We start from the raw sequence: 16989 nt of genomic DNA on the forward strand, positions 1-16989 counted from the left end.
CTACAACAATCCATACTTTTATCAACTTATCGTTCTCATGGCCGTTGCGGCATCGTTATCCTGAATAACACAGCTTGCTCGTAAAAGATTAATGATACTGTGTTATTATTATGGTTATCAATTTAAGTATGAAAAATTAAAATGTTAAATATACCATGAAGATGTGAGGCCACAGTTTTCCAAACTGAAGATGTATAAAACTAGCCTGTAAGCCATATTTGAGAGAAGCTCCACACAAACAACAAGGATGTTATTAGTCCTCAGGTGGGAACCCGAAACTCAGAAAAACACCCCTGCACTCACAGCCCAATGCAAAGCATGCTTACTCAGAGGGAAACCTGGCTCTCACTCTTGAATAAGCATGCAAAGGCTGGTGCTGCACTCTGAGGTTTCCGGGCCTGCTAGGCAGGGGTTTATCCTCGCATTGTCAACAACCCTTTAGGACTACGTCTCCATCTCTCCTGGAATATTTTCGCGGCGTCTCAAAATGGAACGGCTAACCGTATTAATGGACAAGCCCTCGAGCAGATCCTTTCGACGGCGGGATCATTGTGTCAGCAAGAAGCTTTTGGCGGCCCTTCTCGGCTGTAAATTTAGCAACGCCGCCCCCCCCCCTTTCCCGCTTCGTTAAGGGTCTAATTCTAACCCGACGAGCCCCGGCGACAGTCGGCAGGCAACGCGGGGCGCGGAAGAGGACAAGAGGGGCCCTTCCCGCTTTCGGATCTCCTTGGACATAATCACGCAGAAATAGATCTTATTTATTTGGGTTTGCGCGCCCGCGGGGGGGGGATGTTATTAATATCCCAGCGTGGCCTTCCCTTCCCCTCCCCACCGCCCGCTTTCCCTTCTCACCCCCTTGGGCCAGCGCAGGCTTAAGCCGGGGATTACCGTTATTATTTTTAAGCGAGGGGGGCGGCGGGGAGGCGGCGTGCGGAGCAACCGGCTGTCAGAGGCAATGCGGGGAGGAAACACCGGCGGGCAGAGAGGGACGGAAGCGACCCCCTCGGCGACACCGGGTGACCAGAGGGGGGGGGGGGAAACACCTCGTCCCGGCGGATCGGGGGCGATCCCCTCGCGCCTTCCCTTCAACGCTCCCAACACGCGCGGCCGGGCGGTTGCTCTCTCTCTCTCTCTCTCTCTCTCTCTCTGGAAGTTACCTTGAACCCTCCCGGCAGAGAATCCAGAGACGAGGAGGAGAAAAAAGGAGCAGCAGCAGCAGGAGGAGGAGCAAGGCCCCGATCCCCGGCGGAGGCGGCGAGGGCGAGCCGGGCCGGCGCGCGTGTGCCTGCGCCTCTCTCGGGCCGCGGCGCGGTTCCTGCCGCAGGAGCAGCGGCAGCCTGGTAGGCCTCGGCGGCCTCCCCCAGCGCAGGGCGGCGTTGGCGGCTTCGGGAATCAGCGGCGAGAGCGGCGGCGGCGGCTTCTCCTCGTCTTTCCCTCCGGTCCCATGCGCTGCCGCCCTCGGCCCGCTCCCGCCCTCCTTTCCCCCCAACGACACGGCGGCGGCCGCCCGAGAGGCCTCCTCCTCCTCCTCCTCCTCCTGCGGTTGTAGCCGAGGCGGCGGCGGCGGCTTCTCTCACATTCCCGGCGAGGCGGCCTCGGGGAAGGAGGGCGAGCGCGGCCCGAGCTGCCTTCGTTCGGGGTGCGGCGAGGAGGAGGAGGAGGAGGGAGGAGAAGTGGCGGCGGGCGCTGCTCTTGCCGCTGCGGAAGGTTTTCTCGGGCGGCCTCTTTCCCTTTCTCCCCGCCTTCTGTCGCTGCGGCTGCGGCAGCTCTCGCTCGTCCCTATTGTCAGTCAGTCAGTCAGTCAGTCACTGAGCTCCGGCCATGGCCCTCTCCCGTCTCTCTCTCAAACACACACACACGCTCGCTCGCGCCCTCTCCCGCTTTCTCCGGCGCGCGCACGCGCTCTCGCTCTCTCTCACACACACACATACACCGTCAGTCAGTCAGTCAGCCGAGCCAGCCGTTCAGGCCCCCGCTCGCAGCCGAACATGCTGGGACCCTCGAGGCCCCGCCCCGCGCCCACGCCCCTCGGGAGGATGGCGATGGAGGAGGAGGAGCCGAGGCTGGGCGTGCGCGTGCCGACACCGTTGACGTCCGCCGCCGCCAGAACGTCCGACGCGAAGCCTCATTGGGCCGGAAGCAAGTCGGTTCCTCCTCCTCCTCCTTCCCCCCACCCCGGCTCCGTATCGCCTCAAGTGGCAGCAGCGGCAAGAGGACAAGGCCGCGGCGGGAGCCGAGTGGTACGGGCGTTTTCTGTCAGGGAAGGGAGACCGGTGGGCTCGCGGGGAGAGGCGAGGGTGGGTGGGTTGGTTCTCCCCGCGCCCCCTTCTCCCCCGGAGTCCCGCGGTCCTCTTGCCTCCCGCCACGGCCGGCGGCTGCGGTCTCCTGAGGAAAGCGGGGTGCTGCGCGCCGGCCGTCGGGCCTTAGCGAGGGGTCCGCTTCCGTTTGGGCTCTGGGAATTAAGGGACTTGGGGGGGGTGCGGGGATATTTTTTTTTCTGGGAAGGCTGAGGTAAGTATTCACACGTGACGCATTTCTCGACGCGTGGAGGAAGAAGCGGAAGCTCGCTGGCCGTGGCCCGTGTCGCCTTTTTGCGGATGCCGCGCGCGCGCGCTGATCCTGGGATCGCCCCTTTTCTCTGCGAGGCGGATTTTGTTATTATTTTGCGGAGCAGCTGCCTGGCTTGTGAGGAAAGAGGAAGAGACGTTTCTGAGAGAGAACCCACAAAGCAAACCCCGCGGAGGTGCGATCCTGTGCCTACCTGCCTGGAAGCAGAAGCCTGGGGCGGAGACGTCTGAGAGGAGCCCAGCAGCGAGGAAGCCCCTGGAGCCTGTGAGGGCTTGGCGCCTATCTGGGTGCTGCTTCCAGGCCGGGAGAGGCAGCTGGAGAATGGCAGCTCGGACATCAGAGAAGGAGAAGAAGTTACATGCTCTTCTGCCCTGCCCAAATAACTTTTGGCCGTTTCTTTGCCTAAAAGAAGCTCGTTTAGTAGGCGTGGGTTAGTGTTCCAGGTGCAGTGATGCGCCAGCTGTGACAGATTGCAGGATGCAGCATGGTCTTGCCTTGCCTCTTCCTTTGGCCAGTCAGTATACACGCCCTCGGAATTTGTCCTCACTGGGGTGGTGTACTGACTACATATAGGGATTCGTATGATGAAATACTCCACGTCCAAAAGTATTTCCTTTGTGTAAGGAAATTAACTTGCCAAGGAGAAGACACCGTCCTAGCTTCTGTGTAAGGTTTCCACATGGAGGGAGGGAGTGATGGTGCTGGTCTTTGTATGGAGAAGTGTTGCAACATATGAAAAATCCCACCCAAAATTCCAGACCAGCCATACCACTTCATTGCTTAAGAAAGAATTAAGGCTCACATCTGGGGCCCAATGAGTTAATGATGGGGACGGTCAGTGCAATTTTTCTAGAAAAAGAGGTTCTAGAGCTCACCAAGAAATTCTCCTTTGTTCTCTTAGAATGGCGATGGCACCTACTTGAGAGGTTCCAGAGCTGAGTTCAGGTGAGCTCTGACTGAAAAAAAGCCCTGGGGGCAGCCATGTTTGTTTGCCCTATATGAAGTTGGGGGTTGCAAAAGGTGTCTGAAGGAAATAAGACTGGAGAACGGCTGTAGCTCTTATGGTAGAGCTTTTGAAGTTTCATAGTTCCCAATAAGTAGTGTAACCATGTACAGAGTGCACTTCCCTTGCCAATGACGAATCCTTTTAAAATAAAATGATCTTACAATACAGCAGTATTTCAGACCATGCTATATTGCCATTATAATTGCAAAGAAAGGAAAGCTGCAAAATGTTGGCAAGGAGCTCATTCTACTAGCCAGAAAAGTAGTTATACAAATGGTTATGAAATTGAATGGAGGACCTGCTTTGAAGAGGATTGCACTGAATAACAATTCCCCTCAGCACCTTGTTGATGAGGTAGCCCATGATGTTCAAATAACAGTGACTTCAACAGTTTAATTTCCTATCCAGCTGGGCAAGTCAGTGTTTGGAAATTGTAATAGCCTTTTGACTTATGTAAGGTATTGCGGTACCAGCAAAAGGTGCACATTCAGTGTGTTTCCTTTTGCCAAATTATTTAAAGCTGACTTGAAGGCTAAGGCGATCTTCCTGTGCTTGGAGGAGTATTTTGAGAAATACGACAATCCACATGTAACATTGCAGTAGTTGCTTCCAGTGGGACACCAGCAGTGATTGGCAAGTACTGTACTCCCCAGCAAATAAAGAACTTTATTTTTGAACTAAATATCATGTTAATGTTTCTTGTTTGCAGTTGCCTGCTGTCCAGATCTTTGTCTCTGATGAGTAAATTTGCCACTTCCATCTTGGACATTCTCCATCATTTTGAGCCCCTCCAAAGCCTAGAGCACTTTTGGAGCTCCAGGTGACTAGGAATCACACCATTGTGCTGTCATCCTCTGTAGTTCTTGATCATGGAGCCTACTCTGGAACTACCACAGAGATACAGATGGTGGGCTGTACACAGCTCTGGTGTAGAACCAGTTCTCATGATTGGTAATGCTCAAGGACGTGGACAAGGTACTTGAATCAGTCGGGGGACCCCTTCCCTTCTGGATCTTTGCCCCCATGCCTGATAAAAACTAGCAGGCAGAGGACAGCATGCTGGGCTAGGGAGGTGGTTAATGTCTCCCTGCAAGACAGGGTGGTCCTGCCTGCTTGAAGGAGGCAGTGGTAAGACCACTCCTTAAGAAGCCTTCCCTGGATTCAGAAAATCTTAAGTAATTACCAGCCAGATGCCAATCTCCTCTTCTTGGTAAGGTTCTTGATTGCATCATCGCAGATCAGGTTCAGGCACTCTTGGAGGAAACTGATTTTCTAGATCCATTTCAATTGGGGTATAGGTCTGGTTTGGGCACAGAAACTCCTTTGGTCACCCTGTATGATGACCTCTGTCAGGAGAGGGGGGAAATGTGTCCCTGTTAATTCTCAACCTCTCAGTGGCTTTCAATGCCATAGACCATAGCATCCTTCTGGAGCAGCTGTATGAGTTGGGGTAGGTGGGTGGCACTGCTTTTCAGTGGTCAGATAGTCTATTCCAGAGGTTGATACTTATTTCATGTTCTTCGGCCCTGTGGAACCTTCATTGTGGGGTTTCTCAGGGTTCAAATTTATCCCCTATGCTAGTTAACATTAACATGAAACCACTGAGTTGGGTCATCCAGTGTTTTGGAGTTTGTTGTCAGCGATATGCTGATGACACACAGCTCTACTTCTCCTTTACATGGGTGTGCTGGACCGTTGTTTTTTATTAGATTGTATGAGAGTCAACAAATTGAAGCTCACTGAGGCACAGTTAGTGGGTAGTTTCCTATACCAAATGGATGGGCAGTTGCCTTCTCTTGATGGGGTTACACTCCTTCTGGAGGAGTGGGTACATAGCTTGTGGGTGCTCCTGGATCCCTTGCTGTCATTTGAGGCTCAGGTGGCCTTTTGCAATGTTAAGTGAAAGTAATAGTAAAAATTTCACCCAGCTGCTTCTGCATACAAAAGTACAGTGACTCTCAAAGGAAGATTGTTTACAAAGACTAGCCAATTCAGCTGTAGAACCTCTGAAATATGTGGAACCATCACTGGGTAATGAGTTGTTGCACTATAAAGATCATGTCTTATTTTGCAAATTTAATGAAATACAAAAAAGCCTGCAAAGGAAAGGCATTACTACCATTCAAACTCAAACTATAATACCACTATTTCACAAACTAGCTGCACCTGTAATGGGGAGCTGAGAATAGTACTTCAGACAATGACCTATTGATCTATACAACACACCTTTCCTGAATTGCAGGGGGTGGACTAGATAACCCTCAAGGGCCCTTCCAACTACAGTGGTACCTCGGGATGCAAACGGGTTCTGTTCCGGAGCCCTGTTCGCATCCCGAAGTGAACATAACCTGTGTCTGCGCGTGCGCGGGTCACGCTTCATCACTTCTGCACATGCGTGTGACGCCATTTTGATGGTCTGCGCATGCGCGCGTGGTGAAACCCGGACGTAATGCGCTCCGTTTCTTTCGAGTTGCCGCGGAGCACAACCCGAAAATGCTTAACCCAAAGCATATTCATCCCGAGGTATGACTGTATATGCTTCTAATATTTTAAGGTTTTTTGTTTTGAATACTTTGAAATTACAGAATGCAGTTTTCTGATTGGATTAGGATGTCTCTGCTGTACTTGCAAACAGGAAATGCAAATGTGGAGCCTAACCTACAGCAGGAATTCATCTAAATGAGCATGAATTTTGAGGCAAAACACTTTTCAGTGGTTGCTAGAGCAGTGAGAACTGCTGTCAAATACCCAAACCACTGCAAGCATATTCAGGTCCATACAGAGTTAAAGCTGGATTCATATATATTTGTGCTCTTCTGAACAAACAGAGAAATGAGCTGAACATTAAGGAACAGTGATACCTACAGCCAAATATTCATGTACTTGCTGAAGCTCATTAGAAAAGATTAAAAAGTATGTATTGTTATTTGCACTTTTTCACTATATATATAATGGTTCATAGTAATAGTGATTGATTGATTGATTGATTGATTGATTGATTGATTAATAAATGTTGGTTATATATTGATATTTCTTCACTTGCCTTCATTTACATTCCTAAGAATTTGGTTTGGGATCAGCAACAGCTTTATAAGCTCATCAAGGGCTTAGTGGATGTTGGGAAACCCTGGTGTAGACAAGACTAGATGGACTAAAAGTGTAACTCAATGTAGAACAGCTGCTTATGTTCATCCTAACAAATAAACATACACACACCTTACCTTGCTGTGCCCCATCACTTCAGACACTTTTCTCATTGCCTGGCTGACATCTGGCATTGCAACCAGACCAGAAGAAAAGTGCCTGAAATAACAGAACGCAGAGAGATAAGCTATAGTAGGACTCTGCTTCCTCACACCTGTATGCACCTTTTCTAAAAATTATACACCATATCCCACCCATCCTTTTTTGTTTACATGAGCATAGCAAATAAGAATAATAAAATATTGCCGCCCCTTCATTAGATTCAAGTTGGACACCCAGTAATAAAGGGTGTTTTATCTCAATGGTGTATCTGATAGCAAAGAGATTATGTTGAAGGATACCGTGCTACCAGCTTCTATCATGTGACATGCAGATGTCTGACCTTGAAGCAAATGGAATATTAATTTGTAAAAAGCACAGTAAGTATAACACATTTGAAAATATTTAGCTTCCTTTTTCGTGTAGCGTATTTTAAATATTTGGTTATAGTGTGGAAAACCTCATTGAGAAACTTGATATAATTATATGCTGATCAGTATGTGATATGCTGAGTTGCACAATATTTTTCTATAGAATTATTGATTTGATTGCATTATATTTATAAAGTATGTTACCTGGAGGAAAGCAGTTATATCTCTACACTTTTAATTGCCTACCATGCTCACAATGATACGAATAAATATTATTAAAGGTTGCCGTCTTAAGCACACTTGATAGTGAATAAGGCCCGTTGAGCTGGATGGGGCTTAAGAGTAAACACACTTAAGGACTGCGTTGAAAGGGGTGGGCTTTTCCACCCTTTTAATGCATATTTGTGCTAAGGAGGTGGCATTTAACATAGAGCATGGTGATATGATTTTATGAATGTGATGTTAAAAGTTGGTGTTGACCATTTTTGCTCAGACCACTTATACAGCTATTGCTGTTAGACTCTATAGACTCTGCATCTAATAAAGTGTACTCTGGTCCACAGAAGCTCATACAATAATAAATTAGTTGGTCATTTACCATCTAACTTGATGCTTTAAACTAAAGCATCAAGGGTGAGGCCTTGAACCATCGGCTGGGTGAGGACTGCAGGGCCTGCTCCCTTCCAGGGCCTTTTTCCAAGTGGCCCAGGCCCTCTCTCCCAGCTATAAAGGGACTCCTGCTGCGGTGAGGCCTTGGACCACCGGCTATGGTGAGGACTGCAGGGCCTGCTCCCTTCCAGGGCCTTTTCCAACTGGCCCAGGGGGCGTGGCCCAGGCCCTCTCTCCCAGCTATAAAGGGACTCCTGCTGCGGTGAGGCCTTGGACCATCGGCTGTGGGGAGGACTGCAGGGCCTGCTCCCTTCCAGGGCCTTTTCCAATCTGGCCCAGGGGGCATGGCCCAGGCCCTTATTTGGAACAAACTTTTGGGGAAGTTGGGAAGTGTTCTGCGATTGCTTCCCTGTTCCAAGTGGTTAATGTGTTTTAAAATGTCCTCAAGCAGTCGGTGGCAATTTAAATTTGTATTTCTTTTTTCCTTTGTTGGGGGTGGGTGGGTGGGATGGATATTTGGTTGGGGATTAATTTTAGTATAATTGTTCTGTTTTTGTTTTTTGTTGTTTTATTGGTTCTGTATAGTTTGTGTTTTGTTTTTAAGGGGCGGGATCAGGGCTGCCTGGGAGTGGGGCCCCAGCCAACACGATGGCTGGGACAAATTCCACAGGGGGGGAAGCACTGGGACATCCGATCTCGGTGATCATGGGCAGGAGGAGGAGTTACGCTAAGACCAGACCATGTCATTACCGAGGAGGCAGGTTTAGTCGTTGTTTGAGTCGTTGTATCCCTGCCTCCAGGTCTGGCCTTGACCGGATGGATACTGGAATCAACAGGGGAAACCCACATGACCTGAAGGTGTTGCTGTGTAATGCCAGGTCAATTATGAATAAAACCACTGCCATCCACGACCTGATTGTGGTTGGAGGATTTGACCTGGCATGTGTGACAGAGACCTGGTTGGAGGAAGCAGATGGGCCTGTCCTTGCCGCTGCTTGCCCACCAGGTTTCTCTTACGCACAGCAACCCAGGTCATGTGGGCGGGGAGGGGGGTTGCAGTGATTTTTAGGAAGTCATTAGCTTGCATCAGGCTTCCTACTGGGAAGACCCAATTTTCTGAGTGCATGTTCTGGAAGTTGGGCAATAGGGGCAGTACAGGATTCCTTTTGGTGTACTGACATCCCCACTGCACCAAGGATTCCCTGTCCAAGCTGCTTCAGGTCGTGGCGAATGTTCTCCTGGAGACACCTAGTTTGGTTGTCCTAGGGGATTTTAACATCCACGCCGACACAACCTTACAAGGGGCCGCTCGGGACTCCGTGGAAAGCATGGCCTCCATGGGGCTGTCCCTGAATAAGTTGGGCCCAACTCATAGTCATGGACATGCCTTAGACCTGGTATTCACCTCTAGTGACGTGGGTGATCTGACACTAAGTAAAAGTGAAACCAAAGAAGTGCCATGGTCAGATCACTTCCTGGTGCAACTGGACTTCTCCGCGACCCTTCCCCTCTGCAGGGAGGTGGGACCAATTCGGATGGTCCGCCCCCGCCATTTAATGGATCCAAATGGTTTCCAGAGAGTGGTAGGGGATGCTTTATCCCATGTTGATGGCCTTTCAGCTGATTCCCTGGTGGCCTGCTGGAATGCGGAGTTAACCAGGGCTATCGACTGTCTGGCTCCGAAACGCCCTCTCTGATTGCATGGAGCCCGGACAGTCCCGTGGTTTTCTTCGGAGCTGAGGGCAACGAAACAATTGCTGAGACGGCTAGAGCGTCGGTGGCAGAAAACTCACTCCGAATCTGACACAGGTTAGAGCTCAACGTCGAGCCTACCAAGTGGCCTCTATTGCAGTGTTTCCCAACCTTGTGCCTCCAGCTGTTTTTGGACTACAATTCCCACCATCCCTTGCCACTGGTCTTGCTAGTCAGGGATGATGGGAGTTGTAGTTCAAAAACAGCTGGAGGCACAAGGTTGGGAAACACTGCTCTATTGCATCTGCAGAAAATAGTAGCAGGAGACTCTTTCAGGTGGTCCACAATTTAACGGAACCACCTTTACCACCGGGGCCTTGTAAAGACCCAAAGATCTCCTGCAACGATTTTGCAAAGTTTTTTGACGATATAATCACTCATATTTGGAAGGAGCTAGACACCACCGTGGGAGCAGGGCTGGGGTGGGAGAGTGCTAGAGCCCTGTCTGGTCAAGTTGCATGGAATCAATTTCAATCCGTTACCCCCGAGGATGTGGACAGGCTGCTTGGACGCGTGAAACCAACCACCTGTCTCCTTGATCCTTGCCCATCCTGGCTAATAAAAGCAAGCCGGGAAGGGCTGGGCGATGGGCTCTGCGGGGTGGTGAATGCTTCCCTCTGTGAGGGAACATTCCCAGATCCGCTGAAAGAGGCGGTCATTAAACCGCTTCTTAAAAAACCATCTTTAGACCCGGCCAGTATGGCTAACTATCGCCCAGTCTCAAATCTTCCATTCTTGGGCAAGGTGATTGAGCGCGTGGTTGCTGAACAACTCCAGGCACACCTGGAGGATGCGGACCATTTGGATCCCTTCCAATCGGGGTTCAGGCCTCATCATGGGACTGAAACTGCCTTGGTCGCACTGGTTGATGATCTCCGGCGAGCTAGGGACAAAGGTGAGAGTTGTTTCCTGGTTCTGCTGGATCTCTCAGCGGCCTTTGATACAATCGACCATAACATCCTTCTGGACCGTCTAGAGGGGTTGGGAGCTGGGGGCACTGTTATACAGTGGTTTCGCTCCTTCCTCCTGGGCCGTGTTCAGAAAGTGGTGTTGGGGGATGAGTCTTCAGACCCCTGGGCCCTCACTTGTGGGGTGCCTCAGGGTTCCGTCCTCTCCCCCATGCTTTTTAACATCTATATGAAGCTGCTGGGAGAGATCATCAGGGGGTTTGGACTGGGTGTCCATCAATATGCAGATGATACCCAGCTCTACCTCTCTTTCAAATCAGAACAGTGAAGGTGGTGAAGGTCCTGTGTGAGTGCCTGGAGGCGGTTGGAGGATGGATGGTGGCTAATGGATTGAAGTTGAATCCTGACAAGACAGAAGTACTGTTTTGGGGGGACAGGGGGCGGGCTGGTGTGGAGGACTCCCTGGTCCTGAATAGGGTAACTGTGCCCCTGAAGGACCAGGTGCGCAGCCTGGGAGTAATTTTGGACTCACAGCTGTCCATGGAGGCGCAGGTCAATTCTGTATCCAGGGTAGCTGTCTACCAACTCCACCTGGTACGCAGGCTGAGACCCTACCTGCCTGCGGACTGTCTCGCCAGAGTGGTGCATGCTCTAGTTATCTCCTGATTGGACTACTGCAATGCGCTCTACGTGGGGCTACCTTTGAAGGTGACTCGGAAACTACAACTAATCCAGAATGCGGCAGCTAGACTGGTGACTGGGGGCGGCCGCTGAGACCACATAACACCGGTCTTGAAAGACCTACATTGGCTCCCAGTACGTTTCCAAGCACAATTCAAAGTGCTGGTGTTGACCTTTAAAGCCCTAAACGGCCTCGGCCCAGTATACCTGAAGGAGCGTCTCCACCCCCATCGTTCTGCCCGGACACTGTGGTCCAGCGCCGAGGGCCTTCTGGCGGTTCCCTCATTGCGAGAAGCAAAGCTACAGGGAACCAGGCAGAGGGCCTTCTTGGTAGTGGCACCCGCCCTGTGGAACGCCCTCCCATCAGATGTCAAAACAATAAACAACTACCTGACATTCAGAAGTTTTTAATGTATGATATTTTAGTGTTTTATGGTTTCTATGGAAGCCACCCAGAGTGGCTGGGGAAACCCAGCCAGATGGGCGGGGTACAAATAATAAATTATTGTTATTATTAAAGCATCAAACATGGCTAGTTCTCTGGGCTTAGGTGGTGACCCTTAATCATTTTCTCTAAAACGTTCCCTGTAACTTTTTTTCCAGACTATTACAACTTAAGAGATTTGAGCACTGGAAGCTACGCAGTAATTAAGGTGGTTCTTGTTTTCAGTCATTTTAAATATGCCACCTTTATTTATGTGTGTATGACTATGAATGGTATTATAAAGCACCCAAGATTGTGAAACACTGCAATTAAAGTAGAGCACAACTGCTTTCCAAGAAACTGTGTGTGTGTGTGTGTGTGTGTGTGTGTGTGTGTGTGTGTGTAGTGGCTTGAATATCTTTTGACTATTTAATACATAATGATATCTGTGTTTACTAATAGAAATTACAGTTGCTCTTGGCTTTCAACATTCAGTGATATTCTGCTAAAAGCCACTAGAGATGGCTTTTACAAAATACAGATCAACTGTTGAAAGAATGAACACCTGACAACTGTAGTGTTTGGGACATACTGTTCTGGCTAAGAATCCCTGCCCAGCAACACTGTGTGAGGCAGATTTCAGTTGAAGATAGTACATGTTAAGTAAAGATGAAGATAGATGCAGCGCTCCCTCTAGCTGTTCTGGCTTTGGGATAGCCATGCAGCCTGCATTCGCTCCATAAGGCACACACACATTTCCCCTTACTTTTTAGGAGGGAAAAAGTGCGTCATAGAGCGAAAAATACGGTATATCATCTTGAGAGTGGGAAAGGGGTGGGACATAGCAACCAACTAAAATAAAGGGCTGAAATGCCTTCAGTTGTGTCCTGCTTGTGGACTTCCTAACTGACCACTGTTGGCAGCAGTGTTGACCCCTGGCTCAAATCCAGCAAGGGGTTTCTTGTGGTCTTATCATTCTGACCTCGAAGTCCCAAGTGTCATTGCAATCCTCAATCCATTTTCTGACACATTTTTCCTCTCTGAGGATCATGCAGCTACACTATTTTTGGCAGCTGGCTGAAAATAACTTCCGCTGGCATCGAGAAGGTAGTGGTAATTTGGAAAATTCAGGGGAACTTTAAAAAAGTGATTAAGGGGCTGGAAAGGAACTGAGAATGTTTTCATCTAAAAAGAGGTGGCATGTGCACTTTATTAAAAATAAAGCATGTAAAAAGGGGGGTGACACTTGTTTATCCACAACATAAGAAGTAGTGGGGTTAAACTAGAAAGGGGAAGCTTCCAAACTATAAGGCCTGCTTGTCCGAAGAGCAAGCCATCCAGAAAAAGCTCAAGAAGAATCTGTTAGGAATGAATTCATGTGATTCTGGGATTGCAGCCACAATGAATTTACTGTGCTATTATTCACAATATGTCTAAAAGTATATGTGGAAAGAGTTTTATAATAGAACCAAAAGTGCACCAAGGGTTCTGGTGTTGACGTAGTTCAATTCACCATTATCACTTCTAGTTCATATTTAAGGTTTCTGTGAATTCAAACATCACAACAAAGGAAGCTTAGCCAAGATTTGATGTAGGGTTGCCACCAACAACTTATCCGTCTGAATTTTCGCTGTTTGAAATATAGCAACCCTATTTGATGTAGTATATGCATTGGCAAATCAGTTTACAGTAAGCCAGTAAACCAGAGTTAAAAACCATATTTTGAATTGAGCTTGTAAATAATGATTTTACAAACTGAGGTTTGGCATGCTGTCTGAACTGGCAAATAATTGATACAGCAGTTGCTTTGGTTGTTGACCCATAGAGGCACCAGTGACCTCATGAATTTACAATGCTAGGTGCTTACAGGATGGAAAATTAAAGTAGGAATGCAGCTCTAAAACCATGGTTTGTATGCTGGAAGTTCAAAACATAGTTTCAGTTCTATACTATGATTAGCACAAACTATGGTTTGCTATGTCTCAACTGAACTGCTGGTGACTGCGTTTTTATGTATCACAGAAGCAAAATTACCCTGAGCAAACTCAGCTTATGCTTTTACAAGGTTATACAAACATGACTAGTTTTGCCAGTATGTGTATGGGAATGGGCAAGAGAACTTGCATTCCAAGGAAAGCATGAAAAATGGGCACATCATCCACTTTACATGCAACTGCATGTGCATTTGACCCACAGTTCCTGATCTAAAATTTTTTAAGTGGAACGGATTTCCTTAACTGGAGCAGTATGGGGAGTTGCAGCAGTGTTGAAATTAGACTTACATTGTACTTTTTCTTCCAATCAGCAAACTTTCTCCTAGCTTCCTTTTCTTATTGGTCAGCTTTCCTTTTCTTTCTTGGACATTTCCCATGAATTCTTGCTTCTCTGTATTTTTGAGAAAGGTCAGAATGTCTTTAACTATGTAATGTAACTAATGTACACCTCATGGCCATATTTGCAAACAGCAGCAGCTTAAGTGTTGCAATTGTACGCTTAATTTACATCTGGGTTTACATAAAAATAATTGTGATAATGTATAATGGCTTTTCTATATCCTGAGGTATCTTAGTCCTCTTGAATTAGAAAGTCATTGTCTGAGAAGACCCATTGATTTTGAGGGATCTCAGTTAATCATGACTTATCTCCATTGAATTCAGTTGGTCTACTCAAGAGTATGATGCAGCTCATTGTTGTCTTCTGCTGATATGACTGTGAAGCTGCACAACTACCCTTTAGCATAGACAGTCCCACTGAATATATTTGAAGAATATATAGATCTTTTGGAAATGCCCTTGTTCAAAATTCAACAAATCGCAAGTACTCATGTTTCAGTTATGATCGTTAGAGGGATCTTTAAGATATTTGTCAAGATAATTCCCTTTTAAAAAAATAATTGAGAGGGATTTGAGTGCCTACCAATCAAAATATCCCAAGCTGAGTCTATATATGTGCCTTGCCAGCATCTACTTGTGTTTTCTGGGATTTGTGACCTCATTTGTGACATATATTCTGTGTCATATAGAATAAAAGCTCACAAAACTCTACAAAGCCCTTAATACTTTTATCCATGGTGTTGAATTCACAATCAGGAAAGCAAAAGGGGAGCCTTTCCCCACAAAAGTATATTAATGGGAATATGGTGCAGCTTCTAATCAATTTTTATGTAAGATTGGCACAGGGTGAACTTGAAAATGGAAGAGAGATATTCATCACTTAAGTGTTCATTTGCAAGTCCAGTTCTTAGAATACAGTCATAAGTGTTCTGCGTGTATGCTCCTAATGTCTGAGCCAACTGCTTATTTCTACCAGTAGGTATGTGGTCAATATCTCATCTAAGACTACTTTAAGGTTTTTGCAGGAATTGGGACTTCCCTTCCTATTTTTTAATGTTTGGGCCAGTTATGCATTTCATTTTGGTTTAATATTTCATGTATTGAGATCATTTCTGTACTGATTTACATTTTTTGAAGAAAAAAGACTACTGGGAGATTCGCAGCATCTCTCTTAAAGCGTTACAAATATGTTACAAACTATAAGAACAGAACATCATAGCCAATGCTTTTCTGTGGCGCTTTGCTTCTGTGGTTGAAGCACTGTATGTGGGAGATCTACAGTTAATTAAGGAAATAGGGGTGCCCCACAGGCGTCTGGGAAGAGGATGCCCCCAACCTTAATGGCCCGATGGAGACTGGCCAAAGGTGGACGTGAGGCCAGCACCTTACCTTGGAGGCAGCAGTGGGCACTGCTAGGCCTGCATGGCGGAAAGGCTCTCCTTCAGGACCACGTACTTGGCTCCCAGGCAGGCCTTGCACGCAGCAAGCAGAAGAAAGGCCAGCGCAGTGACTGCCTGCCCGGCCTCCCACTAATCTGTCCATTCCTAACAGCAAGGGTTGGTGTCCTGGCTGGCTGGGCTCCTTCACCCATTTGCTTGCTAACTCAGCTGAGGCCACCTCAGCTCCTGGCAACCAGCACCCCTTGGCCAGCCCCAGAGGCACCATTTTCCTGGGGAGGTTGTAATAATAATAATAATAATAATAATAATAATAATAATAATAATTTATACCCAGCCCATCTGGCTGGATTTCCCCAGCCACTCTGGGCGGCTTCCAACAAAGTATTAAAATGCATTGGTCTGTTAAACATTAAAAGCTTCCCTAAACAGGGCTGCCTTCAGATGTCTTCGAAATGTCAGGTAGTTGTTTTATCTCTTTGACATCTGGTGGGAGGGCGTTCCACAGGGCAGGTGCCACTACCGAGAAGGCCCTCTGCCTGGTTCCCTGTAACTTAGCTTCTCACAGGGAGGGAACCGCCAGAAGGCCCTCAGCGCTGGACCTCAGTGTCCGGGTAGAACGATGGGGGTGGAGACACTCCTTCAGGTATACTGGACCAGGGCTGCTGCAACAGACAGCCACACAAGTCTTTGGGAGGCAGAGGTGTGAGGGGCATAAGAGGAGGGAGGGGAGGAAAGAGGGACAGAGGCTAGTTAGTTGCCCGCGGCACCCCTGACCACCATTCAAGGCACCCCAGGGTGCCACGGCACACTGGTTAAAAACACACTGAAATAAGCTTTTAATGTGAAGTGAATACATAGTTGCCACTGCTAAAAGAATCGTGGAGTTTGAGGCCAGACCCAGCATCGATCTGCTTTCGGTTAGAAACTGGTGGAGTAAAAAAATGCCTTTCTGAAGTGAAACAACCGCACTTTTATACACAACCATGTTTAAGAAAACTCTGGTGGCCTGGGTTGTTTGTTTGTTTGTTGCTTGTTTGCTGAAAAGCAGCAGGAGGGAGCAGTTCTCAGCTGAGAAGCAACTGGCAGCAAAAATATAATCAAACCGTCGCTTCCGCTCTGCAAAATCACTAGCGTCCAGAATTGCTTTTCGGCAAAGAACTGGGCTGTCATTTCATTCAGTTGCATATCTTGCCTCGTGTGTCTCTGTCTTGTCATTTTGTGCCTGCTTCCTTTTATTCCATTTCCTTCATTCCTTGCTTATTCCCTTTGGGCTCACTTTTCCGTTCCTCACCCCTTCCCAACACTCACTCTCTGCTCATTTTCCTCCCTTCCCCTTGTTTCCAGCTCTTCTCCGTGATGCTTTCTTCAGAATGCTTTCTCTTCTGTCCCAACTGTCATCGCCAACTGCTTCAGAATACACTTGAGTCCAGAGTTCTGCCCTTTCCTGCCTCCCTCCCTCCAACGTGTGAGATAGCCACCTCCCTAAAGGTTCCTTTTGAGTTCAAAAATCGACAGAAGATGTCCTGCTTACTTGTCATTCGCTGTGCTTTCTTATTACTTCCGTTCTGGGAGTTGAACTGAAATACGACCACTGTGCTGAATTATTATTTTCACTTGAGCTGGAATCACAAGCATAAAAAGTAAAATTTTGCCCTGTCCGTTGAACCTGAATCCACTCCCCATGGAGGACTTAA

The 16989-nt window shown here is 47.9% G+C and overlaps 2 protein-coding genes across 7 annotated transcripts in view; one reads left to right on the forward strand and one right to left on the reverse strand.

Annotated features, from left to right (window-relative positions):
• Positions 1-16704, reverse strand: part of PPP2R5E (protein phosphatase 2 regulatory subunit B'epsilon) — a 91029-nt gene extending 74325 nt beyond the window's left edge. For 2 of the 6 annotated variants that reach the window (XM_028741480.2, XM_028741306.2), the window contains exons 1-2: positions 16604-16704; positions 13845-13947 (exon numbers count right to left, since the gene is read on the reverse strand). In XM_028741480.2, coding sequence (XP_028597313.1) covers positions 13845-13933 — 89 coding nt within the window. In that variant the 5' untranslated portion in view covers positions 13934-13947; positions 16604-16704. Of the gene's footprint in view, positions 1-1157; positions 1296-13844; positions 13948-16487; positions 16507-16603 lie in introns of those variants that run through there. The other 4 variants (XM_028741637.2, XM_028741390.2, XM_028741702.2 and 1 more) reach the window with 4 other exon arrangements.
• LOC144324872 (uncharacterized) lies at positions 156-6789 on the forward strand. The gene is made up of 3 exons (XM_077926134.1): positions 156-163; positions 905-2240; positions 6160-6789. The coding sequence occupies exons 1-3, from the start codon at positions 156-158 to the stop codon at positions 6172-6174; spliced, it is 1359 nt and encodes a 452-aa protein (XP_077782260.1). The 3' UTR covers positions 6175-6789.
• Positions 16705-16989: the final 285 nt, after the last annotated feature.

This window comes from Podarcis muralis, chromosome 1 (genome assembly GCF_964188315.1).
Source record: "Podarcis muralis chromosome 1, rPodMur119.hap1.1, whole genome shotgun sequence".
NCBI lineage: Eukaryota > Metazoa > Chordata > Lepidosauria > Squamata > Lacertidae > Podarcis > Podarcis muralis.